We start from the raw sequence: 21,054 nt of genomic DNA on the forward strand, positions 1-21,054 counted from the left end.
AATTGTATTATTTATTTTACAGCTATTCTAGTTTATTTACTCATCTGCCTGCAGACCAGACCAGCGTTATGCAAGCCAGAATTGATGAAGTGGTTAAAGGAGTCACAGGGAATGTAATGAAGTGTGGATATGCCTAACAGTGAAGCTTCTACCATTGTCTAACAAACAGTTGGTTCTCAGTCTTGATTAGTCCTGTTAAATCTGAACAGCACTGGTAGCTATGGCTGTTGAATAAGATTTTCTGGACACTAGAAACTTACATTTTGACCAAAAGCAAGGTCTGGATGTGGTTTTTGAGAGCATTTACATTCTCATCAAGTCCTGAAGATATCATGGGAAGTCCTGACCTAAATTGTCCATTCCAATTCACCCAGCTTTTGGGTGTTTTGTTTTTGCATGTGACTTCATTTTTGTTTAAATCCCACCAAATGTTGACTGGTTTATGTGACTATAGGAGGCACTTTTATACCATGCTATCAACATGATTTCATCAACAGGTACCTAGAATATCCTTTTATTCTACTTTGTCTGACATAAAATTTTTTCTGCATTATAGAGGGTTTCCTGGAGAAAGAGGTCCAGCCTTGAATCTTCTTGAGAAGTTCAGGGCACACATCATTCCCACCATATGTATCAGAAGGATATAGAGATGAATGAGCAATATTGCCTTTCTGTTTTTGTGTAGGTCTCTTTGGTTAGCTTAACAGCTAATGCCTTGGGCTACTCAGAACTTGGTGCGATTAAATCCCTTAGGACACTAAGAGCTTTGAGACCTCTGAGAGCCTTGTCGCGATTTGAAGGGATGAGGGTAAGACAACGTGAAAGAATCTGAAATAATGCATGCATCCACGGAAACAATGCATGCAGAATAATCAACGACCAATCCATGCAGAAATGCTACACTACCATCCTCTATATTTCACATTTATCACTAACATATAAGCAAAAGGCTTCATCTGCTTATATGAGTTCATGTGTTATTGCACATATTGTTACACTTAATGAGGCTCCTTGGCCTTTCCCCATTTTCATACTTTCATGGAGGGCCCAAGGATTTATCAACTGCATGGATCTATGCAATATTACTGAATTTATCCTATACAAACAAATCCTGCTATAGTCAGAACAGTTTAAAAAAGCTCCAATACTTCCTCTTAAAAGTGTGTGTGCATACATCCATGTATGCATGCACATGTGTATTTTGTACCAGTTTGGGCTATCATACATAATCTATATCCTTTAACATAGTATTGTGTATATATAAATTGGGAAAGTCTTTTAGAACTAAAAGTTTTTAAATTAATTTGTCTGTTAATAAGTAAATTAGCACTATTAAAATACCTTCTATCTTTCATATTAGAAACATTGCATTCTATTTAAGAAAACTTTTCTAGCATATCAGAGGTGGAGCTGGTTTAGTGATTTCTGGTTGCCCGTTGCTTTCCATATTGTTTGTAAAATGTTGAGTATAATCTATAGAGCACTAAGCAGCCTGAAAACATATTAGACTTTTGCTGGTATATTTGAGAAGTTCCTGACCCCAGCTGTTTGTTACCACTCTTATCAGTTACCACAGCTGAGGCCCTCAGCTGCCCAACAGGGCATGTTCAGTGTGTCTCAGGGCAAAGTCAAAGTGGTCAGTTTAAATCACTTCTTTAGTGCACTGAAATGGACAAAGACCTGGTGTACTCAGCCATGACTCAAAAGCTCTAGAAATGTTTCTCTCAAGGGTAGTAGTGAACAACCAGACATGGTAGATATTTCTAGCTCCAGCCACAGGAAGGTGTCTGGCTTACACCTTCAGGGTCCATCTGTCTCTCTTGGACATATTGCCATTGTGGGCATCAGCAGATGCACCTGAACTGGAACCCTCCCACCATAATTAAGAGGGATCCTTGTGTGAGCTCCCTCCTGCGATCACTCTTCTTTGCCACCCCAGGTGATAAGCTGATTAGCTAATTTGTAAATCAACTACAAACCGGTGAGCTTCTGAAGAAAATGTCATGCTCTGTGTGTGTGGAAAGTAAGAGAAGAGACTTCAGTAGAAAAGAAAATGGGCTTTGATGAAATGTTATAAATTCAAACAGGAAATAGCATTTCTTTGCCTCCAAAAAATTTCTGGACTTTTACTAAAACAAATTTGAAAATTTGGGATGTTTATATCAGAGGTAAGGTCTGTCTAAAGTATTACCTCATCGTATTAACTGTAGAGGTTTCTTTTATGACAATGATTAGCAAAACAAAAAACTCAAAATAAAAATATTTCAATTTTTATATAAAATTGCTTAAGTGGCAATTCATTGTGCAAGGAAAAACCCAATAACCTTGTCATGAAGGTTTAGGGGTAATTGTAAATCCCATGACTTCCATGTTGGTGTAAACTTTATCTACACGTTTGATCCTGATCTGCCAACTGTATCTCTTTGTACATTCCCAGATGAGGAGAAGATTTATGAGTTTAGCAAAAAATGCAATAAAAAGTAGTAGATGAAGTTAGATCATTTAAGACTAGAAATGTGACCTATAACTTCATTAGTTAGGCAGTTAACCATTGCAATATTCCAATGGATGTACTGAATTTTGCCTTATTTAAAGTAATTAATTCCAAGTTTAGTGTCTTTAAAGATACAGTAGCTGAAGTTGATGACTTGTATAAGACTACTTTAAGGTCTGATACATGGAAATTCAAGATGTCTGTTCATAACATAATCATTCCATTGGTATTTATCATGTATGAACTGAAAATATGACAATCCGGTACAATGCATGTACTTGCATAGACACTTAAATTGCTTCCATTGAGCACTTCCCTTATACAAGCAAGAAATTCTGTTCAGTACATGTACAGTTTTTAACACACTATGTTTCTCTGTATTTCAACTTGTGCCCATACAAACTAGTAATTAAAAGAAAAAAATTGCCCCTATGAAAAACATTATTTTTTTCCCTGCATCTTCCCACCACTGGCATTGCTAGGAAAGTTATACTTTAATTTGCACTTGGTACTTGCTCTGTCCCAAGCAGTATCACTCACTGCTATATGGTGCTAGGCACTAACACCTTTTTCTCTCAAGCAGAAAACAAGGGGTTTGATGTCTTTCTTGTGCTTCCCTTGCTTTCATTTGCTGTCAGGCCTAGCCCCCTTTCCTCACAGAGTTACTACTGGTGGAACTGGAAGGTGTTGGGATCAGTGTTTCCAGTGATGCTCAACCGTATGTTTTGAGTGTCTTCAAATGATTCGTATCACAAGCTGGTTCTCTGTAGCTTCAGGACTCAGACTAATACCAGAGAAAGTAGGTCAGCTGTAGAAATCCAGCAATTAAGGAAAGAACATGACTGGACCTGCAGCTGCAGCACAAAGAGGAACAGAATTCTTGGGTGTACTGAGACTGAAAGCTTGAGGACAAATGTTTTCACTTCATTAACTATCCCTTTATATCTCAAAAATTGTTCCCGATGATATCATTACATTTAAGAAATCTACTTACATTTTTTGAGAATTGAGATAACTTTCAATCGAAAAACCTAATATATTTGGAAAATATTCCTAAATTGGGGAAAAATGACCTTGCTATTTATTATTGCAGTCAGATTGTTGTAAAAATAAGTGAGTACATGATTTTCCAATTTAAACTAATTCAGCATAGTTATTGGACTGTTCATTTTGCTTAGGTCAAATAATATCCTATGGCCTCCTACAGTCATGTGGTTCAGTGCTGAGTACAAGCTTGTCAACATAAGACAGCACTGTTGAAATAGTCAGAAGAGATTTACCCATCAGTTAGGGAATCCTCTCAACCCAGATGCTGACTTATACAATTCTATATATGAATTTTGCTTATTAATTTATAACAGGTATTGCTAAGGAGATTTTTAGTATGATTAAGAAAATATTCTGATTTGTTTTAAATTTCCCCAACAGAAATAACCACTTATTAAAACATTTGATTTACAATATATGGAAAAAAGGTACAAACAAACAAAAAAGCATGGAAAATTAGGATTCCATGCACCATTCTGTGCTTTTATGATGGAGTTGAAAGCAACTTCATTTGATCCAGTTCCTAAATTTAAATATAACAACAATTTCACTGAAGTCCTATAGGCTCTCATATGTCCAAAGTGTGTATCACCCAAATGAGGTAGTGTTTTGACAGGATTGGGGCCCTGAAAGTACAACAGGGATCTCTTCTTTCCTTCAGCCCAATTCTCCTTTATACTACACATGATGGTGGTTCATCTCCTATCTAATAGTCAAACGGTTTATTTTCTGTTCTGTAAGAGGGCAAGGAATGAAAGCCCATCTACCTGGATCACTAATTTTATAATTCATTGATTCTAGGGATGGTATTAGTTGCAGATATAACTGTAATGCCAAAATACTTCATAGAACTTCATTACATATTTGTATTTCAAACAGAAACAATAAGTTTATTATGCTAGAGGATCTGTCCTAGTACTTACATAATATATACTAAATGAAGTATAAAAAGCCTACCAAAGTAATAGCTAGTGTTTTGAGAAAAAGCAAACTTCTTTGTTTTAAGGATCTGCTTCAGTTGTTTTGGCAAAGTTGGTGGCAAAGTGCTTTATACTTAACCAGATTTATATTCTTAGAATTATTTACAGAGAGACTTAAAATAGGAATTAATTATTTTAGCATCATTGATTCCATCATTAAATTAATAATTCTCATTCATAATGGACCTACTTTCTCCTAAATTTTATTTTCCTCTGTGTTTTGTTTTCATTCTGGCATGTTTTTAATCATTGCTCATCATCACACATGAAATCATTTTCACATTTTTCTTTCCTGAAGACTGATTTTTCTGAAAATTCAGTTGGGAATTAAATCAAATCTCTTTTTCAAGTTTTATCTGCCAGTTGCCTGAACACTAGCAGCTCTGGTGTGTTCAGATACTCAGTAGTTTTCCTGGTTTGAACATTTTCACTGTTAATTCTAAATGTAAACATCCAAAATATCATGCATTCATTACTTGGTTTTATTTTTAAAAATCTTCAAAATTAATTTCAATTAGAAATTTGCTTAGAAATAGATTTGCACTTGCTTGGATTTGTCCAGTAAACATGTAGTATTAAAAATTTGGTTTGTTCAATTCAGTCAGGGATTACAATTATCATGGTTTTGCAGATATACATTAAGTAAATCTATTCTAAAAAGCACTGGTAAATACTTCTTTTTCCTCTTTTTTTTAAAAGTTTGTTTTAATGGTTCTTATTTTACCCATTCTTTAAAGCTAACATTCGCTACTATTTGTATTTTTCCTTCTAACTAAGTTTGGCTTTTTATCTTTTCTCTGTACTGCTTTTCTGACTTGTTACTCTCAACAATTGAGTTGTAACACAGATATTAGAATTATAATTGCATGTTACATGTGAAGCATTTGTAAGATGCTGGCACCTGTGTTCTTACAGTGTCTCTCTTTGGTTTCATTTGTACTCCAGGTTGTGGTGAATGCCCTGTTAGGAGCAATTCCATCTATTATGAATGTGCTTCTTGTTTGCCTTATATTCTGGCTGATATTTAGTATCATGGGAGTAAATCTATTTGCTGGAAAGTTTTACTACTGTGTTAACACTACAACTGATGAGAGATTCGATATCAGCCAAATTAACAACTTCAGTCAGTGTGAGGAGCTCATACAAAACAACGAAACTGCCCGCTGGAAGAATGTGAAGGTCAACTTTGACAATGTAGGCCTTGGTTACCTTTCTCTGCTCCAAGTGGTAAGTCACCAGTCCTTAATTTCTGTTTATCTTTCTGTATCTCGATTGTTTACCTTCAACAGTAAAAAGTTTTTAACTTTTTTTTTTAATTTAGAAATTTTGTCTCTCAATTCTTGGTTTGAATTATGAAGTGTGAGATAAATCCATGACTCTACAGAAGAAGTAACACAAAGCCTAGAGGATATACTGACTATGAGAAAAAAAATGTAATTCAAACATAATAGCCATAGCTGCATTGAATCTGTATCAAGTAAACCTCTAATGCTCATGCACAGAAAAATAACTTCTACACCAGATATTATTCATAATAGACAAAAGAGTTCTTAATGGATGCTGCCCCTCTATAGTCAGATATTGGAATTGGCTTGCAATTCTTGTTCATGAATAAAACATGCAATAGAAAGCAAGAGTGAGCTATTAGGATTTCACTCTGCTGGTTTTCATGAGGAGTGCAAAAGACACTTAGTCTTCAGCTCCTAAAAAATGCTTCTGACAAGGCATTTTCCAGGCACAGTGTGACCTAAACACCTGTGTTCTGTTTGTAGGCTACATTTAAAGGATGGATGGATATCATGTACGCAGCTGTGGATTCTCGTAATGTAAGTATAGTCCCTTGACTCCATTTGTTTTGATTGTATGAGCTCCAAGATTTGAGAATGTAATTTGAACATCTTTCAGAAATTACAGTAAAAATGAAAGAACAAAGAGTTACTATAATTTTGTAGTTAAAGAAAATGGAAATCATGGGAAAAATACAAGAAATGAGGTAAGCAGAGGAGCAGTCCTACAGTATTCCATTTTCTCTATGGTACATTAGAATCAAAATTCCCCAATCCTACAACACACCTGTTGCCATGAAATACCTTCTCCTCCTCTCATTATGCATTGAGCCATTCTTTATATTTGGAAACAGACACCATCACAGAGAGGTTTTTGGGTTTTTTTTTGTAGTACTGATCTTATTTATAGTTAAGACTTTCATTGTGCTCTGCAAGATGCCTGACTGCTTTCTTTAGTGCTTATTTTTAATTAGACCTGTGCATTTTCTTACCCTTTGGCCTGCCCCTTGTTCCCTTGGAGCAAGTTTTCCTCTAGTTCTAAGTAGACAATTGAATAAACTATACTAGTAAAGCTCCATTTCTTTTTCTTTTTTTTTTGTAAGCTGCAGTCTCAGCAGGAGGCTTGCTGTAGTATAGTGAAGGTGCATAGCTATACCAAGAAAATATGCTTAGTCTAAACATGGCTTGGATGCCTCTCTTCCACAATCCTGTGCAGTTTCCTAAGTGCCTGTAGCAGTGAAATGTCCACAAGCAAATATTTTGTATTCACTGTTAAACTAATATGTAGTTTCTATGCCTGTTTTGCAGGTTTTGGATCAGCCCAAGTATGAAGATAACCTGTACATGTATCTTTACTTTGTCATCTTTATCATCTTTGGATCGTTTTTTACCTTGAACCTTTTTATTGGTGTCATCATAGACAATTTCAACCAGCAGAAAAAGAAGATAAGTACTTCATTATTATTCTGAAAAGAACATTAAAAAAATCTTGGTCCACTGATGACAACTTTATTAATATTTTTATGATAAATTAGTTAAAGTGCCACATAGTAAATACATTAAATTATTAAAGCTTATAATTTGGCTTGATGAGGGTTAGATGGACAAATGACAATCTATGACTCTCCATGGTTAGTGAAATACTCAATGTCATCTTTGTAAAGATGTGGATTTGAGACTGAAGGCTTAATTGACTCATAAAAAGGCTAACCACTGAAATAGCCAAATGTAGCTTTAAAAACTCTTTGCTATACTACTCTCATGTCACAAAGCTCAGCAGTATAGATTTCTGAACTTTGATAACAAACATTGTATTATCTTTATTTGTACCCTCTTTAGTCTTTGTGTTTTGTCAACACTTCCTGAAAAGGTATCAGTGTTCCAGCTGCTGAACTCAACACTTTCTGTAGCTTAATACTTAATATAAAAATCATAAAAGACGATTTTTATATCTGTCCTAAATTTTCCCACAGATGAGAATATGATCATTAGTCTTATTTATAAGTAATCAATAAAGATACATGATTGTAACCAGTTTTTGTCTCTCGGGTTTACTTTGGAGGTCAAGATATTTTCATGACAGAGGAACAGAAGAAATACTACAATGCAATGAAGAAATTGGGTTCAAAGAAACCACAAAAGCCTATACCTCGACCAGCAGTAAGAATAGAACTATTTTCTGTAATTTTTACATCTATTTAAAAATTGGATTTTTTCTATTATGCCTTAGGCTGAAATAAGCTGTAAGCAAAAAAAAAAAAAAAAAAAAAAAAAAAAAAGCCTTATTAATCTGAAATACCTTTTTTTTCTTTTTCTTCTGTTATAACAGAACAAATTCCAAGGCATGGTCTTTGATTTTGTAACCAAACAAGCATTTGATATCAGTATCATGATACTTATCTGCCTTAACATGGTCACAATGATGGTAGAAACAGATGATCAAAGTGAAGAAATGGAAAACATTTTATATTGGATTAACCTGGTGTTTATCGTACTTTTCACTGGAGAATTTGTCCTGAAACTGATTTCACTTCGTCATTACTACTTCACTATAGGTTGGAATATTTTTGATTTTGTGGTTGTCATTCTCTCCATAGTAGGTAAGAGCAACTCATTTTTATGAAATGTCTAATTCTGTAAACATAGAAATATTTTTGCCGTGTAAAATCTATTTATATTTTTGTTCAACTTTGTCACTAGAAAGTCTTATCCATAACATAACTAAAAAGTACGGTAAGAATTTTTTAGCAAGAGATTTCATACACTCCTACTTTTTTACTGGTTGAAATTAGATCTATATTCTGAAATCAGTAGAGATTCCTACACATGCATAAAAGGCAATTTTGATATAAACTTACAGTGACAGTTGCAGGTGAAAGAGTTCAGTCATCCAAAATCCAAGAGTAAAATCTGTGTGGGACTATTATGAGGGTAGGATGCCTGCCCCCCAGACAGCAGGGTAAAACCCCTTGCGTACTTCAGTTTTGTTTGATCCTGAGAGGCTTTGTGCCTGAGATAGAGTGAGCAGAGCTGAAGCAGATGTGGTAACAAATAATGACTACACTAACCTTTGCTTTATCTGGAGCAGCAAACTTGAAAGAACTTATGTAAAAATTGTGGGTTTTTAAGTACTCCTTAATATGCAAATCAGTTTTGCTATTTTTGTATCAAAAAAGTTATTTTTCTGCTTTGAGGCACATAATACAATGCTCAATTCTTTTATCCTTCCGTGAATCAAAATAAACCTTTTCATCAGTTTGTTTATGTTTGGAATTTCTGTGTCATTACTAATAAACCTGTGTTCATGTTACTTTTTGTGTGATTAAGAAGTCACAGTTCTCCTAAAATACACATATTTTTTTGAATAACTTAACTTGATTACATGGAATTTCAATTCTAATGTGCATATGATCTTTCTTCAGATTAACTGAGATTATTTTTCTTACAATTAAACAAAAGGGTATTCCTCTAATCTCAGCATTTGCTAATATACATACACTAGTTATCAGTTTGTCCTAAAAAAGTATACCAAACACAAAGGTTTTGTAAAAAAACTGAATGGCTAATCCCTAAAAATCTGTTTAAGTATCCTGCTCTTCTTAAAGTTCTACAATCCTTGTAGAATATATCTTTAGCAGTGGTTTTAAAATGTAATAATACTCTTTACTGATTTAACTTGTTTTTTCCCAGGTATGTTTTTGGCTGAGATGATTGAGAAGTACTTTGTATCTCCCACACTATTCAGAGTCATCCGGCTTGCCAGGATCGGTCGAATCCTGCGCCTCATTAAAGGCGCTAAGGGAATCCGCACTCTGCTTTTTGCTTTGATGATGTCTCTCCCTGCCTTGTTCAACATTGGGCTGCTGCTCTTCCTGGTCATGTTCATCTATGCCATATTTGGCATGTCCAACTTTGCCTACGTCAAGAGGGAAGTTGGGATTGATGACATGTTCAACTTTGAAACGTTTGGCAACAGCATGATCTGCCTGTTCCAGATCACCACGTCCGCTGGCTGGGACGGTTTGCTCGCCCCAATTCTCAACAGTGGGGAGCCAGACTGTGACCCCCATAAAGATCATCCAGGGAGCTCTGTGAAAGGTGACTGTGGCAACCCTTCTGTTGGGATTTTCTTCTTTGTCAGCTACATTATCATATCCTTTCTGGTAGTGGTGAACATGTACATTGCTGTGATTTTGGAGAACTTCAGTGTTGCTACTGAAGAAAGCGCCGAACCCTTGAGCGAGGATGACTTTGAGATGTTCTATGAAGTCTGGGAGAAGTTTGACCCCGATGCAACACAATTCATAGAGTTCAGTAAATTATCAGATTTTGCCGCTTCATTAGATCCACCTCTTCTCATAGCAAAACCCAACAAAGTCCAGCTGATTGCAATGGATCTGCCCATGGTGAGCGGTGACAGAATTCACTGCCTTGACATCTTGTTTGCTTTCACAAAGCGTGTTTTGGGGGAAAGTGGGGAGATGGACGCCCTCAGAATACAGATGGAAGATCGGTTTATGGCAGCCAATCCTTCTAAAGTCTCCTATGAACCAATTACAACCACACTGAAACGAAAGCAGGAGGAGGTGTCTGCTGTCATCATTCAGCGTGCTTACAGACGTCATCTCCTGAGGCAAAAAGTCAAAAAAGTATCATGTATATTTAGTCAGGATAAAGGTAAAGAGGAAGATGATCTGCCCATGAAAGAAGATATGATTATGGATAAACTAAATGAGAACTCCACTCCAGAAAAAACAGATATGACCCCATCGACAACCTCCCCACCTTCTTATGACAGTGTAACAAAGCCAGACAAGGATAAATATGAAAAAGACAAGTCAGAAAAAGAAGATAAAGGTAAAGACAGCAGGGAAAGTAAAAAGTAACATAGAACGCTGTTTGTAATAAACTGTTTACAGCCTGAAAAAGTATGTATTTGTGTCAACAGGACTCCTGTAGGAGGTACATGCCAAACTGTCAGTTTTTACATATATAGATATATATATAATTATATATATATATATAAGGTCAGTGCCTATAGCAAGACAGTGACCCCTCGTCATCAAACTGCAACTCTGTAAAACAGGGTAACATCTTGACAGGAGGTTGTTGTTTTTAGTACCAGCTGACACTGCTGAAGAGATGATAAAATGGCCAACCAGACTGTAGGGACCAGTTAAAAAAATAAGGTGCAAACCTATGAATCTCTGTGTTTAACATGAAACACACAGTACAAAAATTGTATCCACTGTTAGCATTTCAACAGTCACATTTGCCATATTTTTACAAAAATCAGTGTTGGTGAACTTATCATTTTTTAATTCACAGGTTGTTTACTATTATATGTGACTATTTTTGTAAATGGGTTTTATGTTGGGGAAGGGGGTATGAGGACCAGGTGTTCTACTCTCGGATTCTCTATAATGTACAAACAGAAGTGATTTGCATGAAGGCATGCTGCACTTGTAGTTCATGCATGGGAAAACATGACGTCGCACAAAGCAGCAGTCTGACTACTTCCATGTTTCAGGGTGGCTCTGTATGTTGAGGTGCTTAAAAACAGTATCCGTATCTCATCCAGACAAATCTTAATGTGCCTGTAAAGTCCCATAGAGTCTACAATAATAGAACAGATGTTTTATTTTTTCATAAGTCATTTAACAGTAGTTGAACAATCTCTGTATAAAAATTTTACCGAGGGACATAGAGTCCACTTCGAAGTATTCTTCTGCGGAAAAGAGTTTACCTGACCTTGGGAAATTGAGCTTACCAAAAACCTGCAAAACACAAGGATTATGAAGTTGTTCTGCTTCACCCTGCAGTATCATTTAGCCATCTTCTGCTCTCAGCAAGGTTGACATTGTATGTGTTGATTAAAAAAGTACCCTCTATGTAAATAGTTACTTTATCCCGTGGTGCATGTTTGAGCAAACAAATAATGACATGTGCACAATATTTATTGCATCAAATATGTACCACAGTAAGTGTAATTTGCAATCTCTCAACAGCTAATATGAAGTATTCTGTACCATTATAGACAGTTTGGAAGCTATCACTGATGCATGTTTATCTTGCCTTTGCTGCTGTAATTTTACTCCTTCCACTGTTAAGAGTCTAATATGGGAAGCCATAGCTCAGTGGTTAAGTGAAATAAATTGTTCAATTGGTCATCATTCTTTCACGACATCAAGCAATAGTTTGCAGTTATTTAAGAGCTTCTTGCTTTGCATTCTAAAATTTTAAGTGACTACTGTACGGTGCATAGTCAGACTGTACAGGATATGTTGCAAACTGCTTAATCTGTTGAAAACTACATGGATAGAATTTTCTAAGAAAATATAAATACTGTAAAAAATACCATTTTATTTTATTTTTCAGCATTTTGTACATAAAATAAGAAATGAGAATTATCTTCAGGTTGATGTTACTGTCACTTTTATTACTTTCTATCCATAGCACTTTTTAATTCAAGAACTTCACAAAATAAGAAACAAAGGAAAGAATGGGGTAGCTTTAGGTTTCTGCTTTTTTATTAGTACTGTATTTTTGCACACATTTTAATGTGAAATAAGTTTCAAACTGAGTCCAAAATGCACTTGCTTCCAAATAGATATAACTTGTAATTGAAATGTGGTGGGGAGGATTTGTTTAAGATTCTAGCACTGCCTGCATCAGAAGTTTCAAGGTAGTATTTTTATTCATGAAATCTTTACCAGTGTTTGTTTACATAGACTATTCTTATTCTTGTTGATTCATGCTGCACTAGAACTGTTCTAAATATAATATGGGATCCACAATGCTTTTTTTTTTCCACAGGAATTAAATAGCAAACTTGTATAATTGATCACATCAGGACATTTTGTGTTTCTTACACAAGCAAAAATTCGATGTTGACTCCTCCTTTTACAAAAATATTGACTTGTGTGTCGGTGAACTGCATGCAGGAAAATGCTATTACCATAAAGAACAGTAAACCACATTACAGTTGAGCCAAAAGAATAAAGACTTCATTTTTTATTGTATTGAATGGTTTTGTCTGCATTTTTTATTTTCCCACTATAAACTATTGAATATCAAGAGGTGCTATGAAAGTAAAATATAAATATATATAAAATGTTAGAAATAGGTTTGTGAAAAGTAAAAAAATTGAAGCTGTATGCTTTCTGAAAGATCTTAAACACCATTTGAACTTAAACTCTTGAGGTTATTAATCCTATTCAGGATCCCAGGATAACATCTAAGAGCTCATGATGCTTCAATCCCTTTTTCATATCAGGTGTTCTGAGACACCTGAAAAGCCAGATATTAAATAAAGTCTCTAGCTACCAAGGCTGCAATGTATGTATCATTTCAATTATATTCTACATTTGAAGTGAAGAATTAGCTTTGTTATAAAGAAAAAAATATTTATCTCATTATTTTCTAAGTAGAATTTATTATTTTATGATAACACATGAGAGCCAAATTTTTAGGTAGCAATCATATTTGAGTGCTGTTTCTAAGAACTTTTCTCTGTCTTAAATTTAAAGTAATGCCATGAAGGTTACACTGAACAAATTAAAAGCACAAACTCTAATAATCATCATAGATGTGCAGATATGCACTCTACATCAGATCCTCTGAAGAGTATTGGGAAGACCAGATGTCCCCAGGAATGTGAGTGATGTGTAACTGCGAGCTCCGGGTGTGCACCCCAGGAGAAGCACAAATGGAGCAGTCGGACGGTGCATGCCTTTTGTCCCTTCTCTCCACAGTTTTCAACCGCTGATGGTCTGTTGAGGTTGTCCGCCCTAGAAATGAGTATTGCTACTCTCAAGTAGTGAGCACTCAGGCTGCACTGTTTCAGTTAGATTTTTCACATCAGCTGTAAAAACAACTGTCAAGGCAGGGTGTAAGATAGGGAGAGATGAGAGAACCCAAAATCCAAAATGTGTAATTAAAGGACAAGTTTCACGTTGGTTTGGTTGGTTTTGGGGAGGGAAAGGTATTGAAAAAATAGCAGGTACATAAATAATAAATTTGTCTGACTTAGACTGAAAATAATCAGTATGTGTCTGAGAGGGGTTTGAGCTTACCAGAAGACGAGCACAAAGTAAGAAATTATTAAATGCCTGAAACAACAAGCAGAACAACAAGCAGCTGTGGTTGTGCTTGGGTACCCCTCCCTTGTTTGTTTGTTTAGTCAACAGCTCTGCAGCAATACTGGAAACACCTGTGACAGACCCATGGGACACGGGCGATACCCACGCGTGTCCCGCAGCATCCCGCTCGGAGCTGCCCCGGCCCCGCCCGGCTCGGCAGCGCCCGGGCCCGAGCAGCGCCCCAGGGAGGGCGGAGCGGGAGCCGCTGGGGTCACCCCGCCCCGGAGCCGGGGCAGCGCTCTGGCCGCGCTCTCTGCCGGCGATGGAGGGCGGGGGCCCGGCGTCCCTGGCGGCGGCGGCTGCCGGAGCGGGCGCGGGCCCGGCTGGCGAGCCCGGGAGGCGCCCGGCGGCGCTGGGAGCCCGGCGGCTCAGGTGAGGGCCCGCAGGCGCAGTGCGCGTCCGCCAGGCTCAGGCGGCGGCGGAGCGCGGCGCGGCCGCTGCCCGCGCAGGGGCTGGGAGATCCGGGCGAGGAGAGAGGAGAGCAAACCCCGCTGGCATCGGCGCTTGGGAGTCACCCGGAGACAGCGGCTGTCCCCAGAGCGGAGGCGATCTGGATCCTCGCCTGTAAGAGCGCCTGTCTGTCCTGGCGGTTGGCACACCTGACGCGGAAAGGGATGCGAGGTGAGGTGAGGTGGCCTGCGGCTGCCTTGGGTTAGGGCTCCTGGGGTTCTGGCCGTCCCTCGGCGCTGCCGCTGGCCCAGCACGTCCATTCCCAGCCGCGGCCCTCGGCCCGGAGCCCCTCGGGGTGTGTTTGTGAGTGTGTGCGTGTCTGTGTGTGCCTGTCTGTGTCTGTGCGTGCATGTGTGTGTGTGAGTGTGTGCGTGTCTGTGTGTGTGCGTGTGTGTGTCTGTCTGTGTGTGCGTGTGTCTGTCTGTCTGTGTGTGCGTGTGTGTGTCTGTGTGTGTGCGTGTGTGTGTCTGTCTGTGTGTGCGTGTGTGTGTCTGTGTGTGTGTGTGTCTGTGTGTCTGTGTCTGTGTGTGCGTGTGTGTGTCTGTCTGTGTGTGCGTCTGTGTGTCTGCCCCGCCGGGCTCGCTGGGCCGGGGGTGCCGGGCCGGGCCTGGCCTCGCTGCACGGAGGGCACGGACCGGGCTGCGCTGGCCCCCCTGGCCCCGGCACAGCGGAATAAATGGGAAATGTCTCAGGGGATTGATTTCTGTGTAGTCTGTGGTTCTGGATAGATCTGTGGTGCTGCAAGACTGTGCTTGTCCTGTGTGAGAAACTGTGTTCTATATCCACTCAGCACAGCAAACTCGGAAGCGATGATATACCTCCAGTTCGTTCTTTGTCTAAAACATCTTCTGCTCTCAGTAGACAGGAAAACAAACAGTTGTGAGAGGCTAGTAGAGCTAAATAATGAACAGCTCGCTGCAGGCTGCAAAACATGCTCAGTTTCCCATGTTCATTCACACTTAACGGGTAACTATACCCACCATATATTGCAGTGTTCTGAACGAGGATGTTTTACTGGGGAAAGATTGCTGGGGCAAGTCTGCCGCAAAAGACTTCTCATCCACATTACTCACCCTTACTTTATCAGTGGGCAAACTGGAGAATGGATTTTTGCATAGTGTCTGTAGAAAAAACAAAGCTCTAAGGGATTTGTAAATTTCAGTATATTTACCCTGAGAAGTGGCCACGTAAATAAACACCCAGGGACATAGGTGCTGGAGTGACATACCTTAGGGTGATTCCAGAATCACAACTTATGTGCTTTTTAGTCTTGTCAGAACAAGGCAGGCCAAAGAAATCTCTAAAATAGAGGTTTTAAATATTGACTACAAGGAAAGGTCTGCCCTTTTTGTATGTCTGGTCTTATCTGTGGCTATTGTTTCAAGATGTTATTTTCATGTTTATTATTTGAAGAGTAGTTCAGGTTAACTCAACAACATCCCTCACTAGTCACTAAAATTGTCATCATAATTTGTTTTGACAATGCAGTTAAGTGCAACAAAATGAGAAAATGTGGATAGTTTGTGACTAAGCATGCTTTATTTTAAAGTGTTCTTACACTTCATAAAGCTTTTTAGGTGTACTTAGCTTTTACTTTGAAATAAAGAGAGCTTTCTGCAATATGTGGTAGAATTTTGGTTGAACCTTGGGAAATCTGGTTGTATTTTGAGTTAGGTAGTATATATGGAATCGAAAGCAGCTGAATGTAGACTGGTTTCTTCACTCTGTGGGGACCCTTACTTGTGTAATAGTCAAAAAAGTGTTTGCAGCATGCACTGTTACCTTGCTATGAATTTATCTTTGTGATAGGTCTTGTGTCTAGTGTTTAGATTTTTGTCTTTGTGAGGTTGTTCTAATGACAATTTAAAATTATTTCCTGCCTCTGTGATTGCATTGCAATGGCTGTGGAGGGAATAAGCAATAAGCAACTGCAGGAGGTTATAATGTGTTACAACACACATTCACTATTGTAAATTGTTGTATTTTGGAAACAAATGGCCTTGTAGAGACACTGCAGATCGGCAGACAGCCTTGTTTGGCGCTTGTCACACTGGTAGCACAGCTTGCTTTAACCACAGACAGATGTTACTGCCCGGATGTACTACATCAGTCTGTTTGCTCACAGTGAAGGGGGGGAATGGGGCTGAGCTGGGGGTTGCTTTACTTTCTATGGGGGAATCTCCTACAGGTGGTTGATGGTGACTGATGGTTTTGGTTTAACCCCAGCTGGCAGCTAAATGCTGCACAGCTGTTCACTCACTCCAGCAGCAGGATGGGGGAGACAGTCAGAAGGGTAAAAGTGAGGAAACTTGTGGGTTGAGGTAAAGGCAGTTCAGTGGGTAAAGGGAAAGCTGTGCACACAAACAAAGCCAAACAAGGCATCCATCCAGCAGCTCCCATGGGCAGGCCGGTGCTCAGCCACATCCAGGACAGCCAGGGCTGCAGCACACCTAAAGGGGACTTGGGAACAAATACTGTCACTGCAAACACCTCCCCTTCCTCCTTCTTCCCCAGGTTTGTGTGCTGAGCACAGTACCCTACGGTGTGGGGTGTCCCTGTGGTCAGCTGGGGCAGCTGTCCTGGCTGTGCCCCCTCCCAGCTCCTTCTCCTCCCTGTGGGGCTGTGTGAGGGGCAGGAAGGGCTCTGACTGTGTGTGAGCACTGCTCAGCCATGACAAAATCATCCTGGAATTACCAACGCTGTGTCCAGCACAAATCCAAAACACAGCACCATACCAGCTGCTATGAAGAAATTTAACTCTCTCCAAGCCAAGCCCAGCACACTAATTTAGAGAAATGTTGAGCCAGAGAATAAGAAGGTTTGAGTGCTGTAAAGGCCCCAGGCAACTCACTTGATGAGCCATTGGAAACGTCTTACAGTTGTTCATGTACTCTACCTTAGACCCACCAGAGAAATATAGACAAGGTATTGTCAAGAGATCAAAACAACAAAAAGAACTTTATTGGCAACTTTAGAAAATCAAAGAAACTTCGAAAAGGGTTTAATGCAGCATTCAATCAACATAAAGCATTTCTCAAAGCATTAACTTGGCCCATTCAACTTAGCAAACTGTAAACCAATTCAGTTTTAAGTTCTTAAAAATTCCAAGAAGAAGGAATTAGAAGAAGAAAGGAAGGCAGAAAAGATTCAGAAAAGGACACATATCAGTACCGACTCCTGTGGTACTGAGATAAAAATTCCAAGAGGAAGTAGGGTCAAGACATCTGATTGCTTTGTGTTTGGCCTTAAATACGCCTTGGCCTTCCTGGGCCCTTCTCCCAGGTGGGCCTTGTGGTCATTTGGCCACTCAGGAGCTGGGTTAGGAGCCCCAGAGTGGGGTGTGGGGCATTGCTTGCCCTGTGCTGGGCGCTGGCAGCACAGCAGGGCTGGGGTGCAGCAGGCTCCAGGGCAAGGCCCGAGCTGCCCCTGCCCCTCTCACCTGCACTCCTGAGGTCTCTGGACATCATCTCTTCATCTCTCACAGGTATCTCTGGCAGTGAACACATCTGCCTGAGGTGTGTATGAATCTGAAAAAAATAGAACATTTGTGTCACTGGAAAAAGGATTCATCAAATAGATGCAATGTTTAGTGAAGGACTGATACATGCATGTAAAATAATCTAGAAGATTTAATATTTTTATTTTTTGCTGTTTCTAGTATGCATCATTGTAATGTATTACTCTCTTATCCCACAACCCATTTAAGGAAGCATATATTTTTGCTGATTATAAAAACTTGTCAAATGAATAATGCCACACTATTCTGAAAGTAAAATTTTATCTTTTTGAGGTTTTCTCACTGAACTGGTTCACTTTGTTGTAGATTGCTTGACTTCTTGAGTCCAGTTTAAATACTTTTGCAGACATTAATAAACATGCAGGTATCACTGCTCTCCCTCTCCTTCATCCTGTTTGCTCTATGGCTTTGACAGGTAAAAAAGTGAAGCCTGTTGCATTTCCCATTTCCCAGGCAGTGCCCTCTCCATTGGGAATGCCTTCCATTACTCTGAATAGCCTCAGTTACTTGATGATTAGTCCAAGCATTTGGCAAGACCTGCACAGTTCTGTGCCAGGGTGTGCAGGCTAGGTCAAAAAGGAGAGTGGGCATGGCCAAAATGGAGATAGCTGCTCTTATCTGCCCTCCAGGGAGGGGGGTGAAGTGAAGGTAATCCAAACTAATTGGTTTCAGTGATAATACATTCTGTATAATGTGCTGTCTGATAAGCAAGTGTTGTTAGAACAGATAAAAAAGAATGTATTTCCTAATTAATGGTTCTGCAAAGCAATCTGGAGCCATGAGGCAGTCTGCAGATAAGACTTGTACCTAGTTCCCTAGGATTCTTTTTTAATTAGTCATAATGTGATGCTTAAGTAGTTACAATGTTAAAAGGTATTCTAAACATATCCGAGACTGCTTTGGCATGTAAAAGCAGTTTTGCAGGTAACTGTTTTGCAAAACTGTTTTCTTCAGGGTTCTCCCCAACTTCATTGATGTGTCACACATCAGCATATGTGACCTAAAGGTCACATAATTTCAGTGCAGTCCTTATCATGTGGTGTTCTCAGGACGTTTTTATCATACACATATTTGGCAGGAAATAGGTCTAGTGTCTCAGTAAGATTATAATGGGGTACTGAAAGGGTTATGTTTGACAGGATGAGTTCCATGTTATTACATGGATCCTTTGATCAGCCTGTTGGGTTTTTTTATTCACACTTCTGCAAACTGTTTGTGTTCAAGTGGGAACTGCATGACTCTGGGTTTGACACTGCTTTTTCACTTTGCTTTGAAGTGCCAACAGCCTTCTCAAAAGGCATGATGTTCTGTTTTAGTAATCAAGCACTGATTTTTCTTACCTGGTGAGAACAGATACAAAGGGCAAATTGCATGTATACCTCTGAAATATTGGTTTATATAATTGCATTAGAAGTCTTCCTTTATATAGTTTCTTATGCAGTATTTTTTTGTGTTTGCTTTAGTCTTTTGTCTCTTCTGTTTCTGAGATCTGTTTGTCTCTCTACATAAAGTACAGTAAAGTAAATCACTAATGTACACTTTGTACCAAGTATATCTGCAAAGGACACATATGGAAGTAGGTATTTTTGTGCTGGATGTAGTAGATATGAAATACAAAATTACCTCATTTTATATAAGCAGTGTCTGTATTTTAGTGAAAATTTGCAATATATTTGTGGAAGGAGGATTTGGAAGAAAGATTTGAGGCAGCATTTTGTTTTCAGGTTGAAAATACTCAAGCATTTTTTATACAAAACCCTGAACTGTTGGTCATTTCACAGTAGACTTGTTTCTGTTATAGGCTTGCTATGTCACAACTGGCTTCTTTTGCAGTTCCCATGGCAACAAGGATTTTTGAGCTGCCAAGCAGGATACTGCTTTGAGGGAGTATAAATATTCTTTATTACAAAAGAAATTTTGATCATTGAAAGCTGATCAGGCACTCTGTGGTTCCTCCCCAATTGCCCATATGTTTACACCTAAATGTGAATTCTTATTTGACAAGAATACCTGTTCTAATTTTTAACATGGTATAAGAAATTATGAAAAAATTGTCAAGCCTTACTGTGGTGATAGCGTAGAAAACATGTTGTCTTCCAGATACAGTCTCAACAAGCAGGAGAGCACTCTGTATACCTAAAAATTTGTATGTTTATGTATTTGTGAACCTTGTATATGCTTATAAAAACTATTGAGGGTTTAGTTGCTTAGAATTTGCGCTGCTTCTGCTAATGTGTACTTTGGCTTGAACTTGTTTCCAAGATAAAATATTCGTAAAATATTTACTTCTTTAAGAGACTTACACTGTACTTTTTAAATTAAGGATCTCAAAATACTGCACCCAATTCACAAACTAAAATTTGTTAACAATGGCAGTAATTTTGTGTGTTTTTCAGTGTCTGTCCCTCACCTTCTCAGATGGGCAAAAGTGACATGGGGTGTTTGGGGTGTATCCTGAACCAAATAGCTATAGGATAAGCCTTGATAGAGTGACTCTGCTTGGGTCATTTTTTCAAAGTTAGATAGTTTGTCTGTGTTGTTGTTTTTCCTTCTGAGCACTCATTCCAAAATAAGAAGCCAGTTATTCAGATTTGTCAAGTCCCTGCCATAACCCCAAGTTTAGTATGGGTTGTTTTGTTTTGTAACTGGTAAAAAGGAAATGGGAATTACAAAGTTGCTGAAATAATCAACTCAGGTAAAGTAGATAATTTAATGTTGTAAAAGCCTCTGAATAGTACATCTAAGAAATTTATCCTCATAATATGTGGTAATTTAGAGATGCATTAAAAACAAATTTGGAAAGTAAAGGTAGTGGCCAGTGGCCTGCTGGTCTTCATGGTTTGGGCTGGGAGAACTCTCTTTCCCCCTGCCACTATCACCACACACTAATGTGGATTATTATGGAATCATGAAAAGGAAAAAGGACCACTGTGACCTCTGCAACTGGAGCTGCTCATTGAAAGACAAGCAGTTCTGCTGGAAAAGGGTCATACAGGAAAGAGCAACCTACTATTTAGTGATAACTTCATCCAAATATCTATTTGTTAAGGACTTTTCACTACTGCTATCACCTGTGTAGGTTATAGCTGTAACAAAATAACTTGCATATACATGAGAGAAATTGAACCTAGCACCCAGA

The 21,054-nt window shown here is 38.6% G+C and overlaps 2 protein-coding genes across 5 annotated transcripts in view; both read left to right on the forward strand.

Annotated features, from left to right (window-relative positions):
* Window positions 1-12,829, forward strand: part of SCN2A (sodium voltage-gated channel alpha subunit 2) — a 73,469-nt gene extending 60,640 nt beyond the window's left edge. For all 4 annotated transcript variants that reach the window (XM_063162024.1, XM_063162026.1, XM_063162025.1 and 1 more), the window contains exons 21-27: window positions 686-808; window positions 5,467-5,748; window positions 6,294-6,347; window positions 7,116-7,253; window positions 7,863-7,967; window positions 8,137-8,407; window positions 9,498-12,829. In XM_063162024.1, coding sequence (XP_063018094.1) covers window positions 686-808; window positions 5,467-5,748; window positions 6,294-6,347; window positions 7,116-7,253; window positions 7,863-7,967; window positions 8,137-8,407; window positions 9,498-10,693 — 2,169 coding nt within the window. In that variant the 3' untranslated portion in view covers window positions 10,694-12,829. The remainder of the gene's footprint in view (window positions 1-685; window positions 809-5,466; window positions 5,749-6,293; window positions 6,348-7,115; window positions 7,254-7,862; window positions 7,968-8,136; window positions 8,408-9,497) is intronic.
* A 1,538-nt stretch (window positions 12,830-14,367) lies between these two features.
* CSRNP3 (cysteine and serine rich nuclear protein 3) overlaps window positions 14,368-21,054 on the forward strand; it is a 98,235-nt gene continuing 91,548 nt past the window's right edge. The window contains exon 1 of the mRNA XM_063162028.1: window positions 14,368-14,569. The gene's annotated coding sequence lies outside the window, so the exon portion shown is untranslated. The remainder of the gene's footprint in view (window positions 14,570-21,054) is intronic.

The sequence above is a fragment of the Melospiza melodia genome, chromosome 8 (assembly GCF_035770615.1).
Source record: "Melospiza melodia melodia isolate bMelMel2 chromosome 8, bMelMel2.pri, whole genome shotgun sequence".
In the NCBI taxonomy this organism is placed as follows: domain Eukaryota; kingdom Metazoa; phylum Chordata; class Aves; order Passeriformes; family Passerellidae; genus Melospiza; species Melospiza melodia.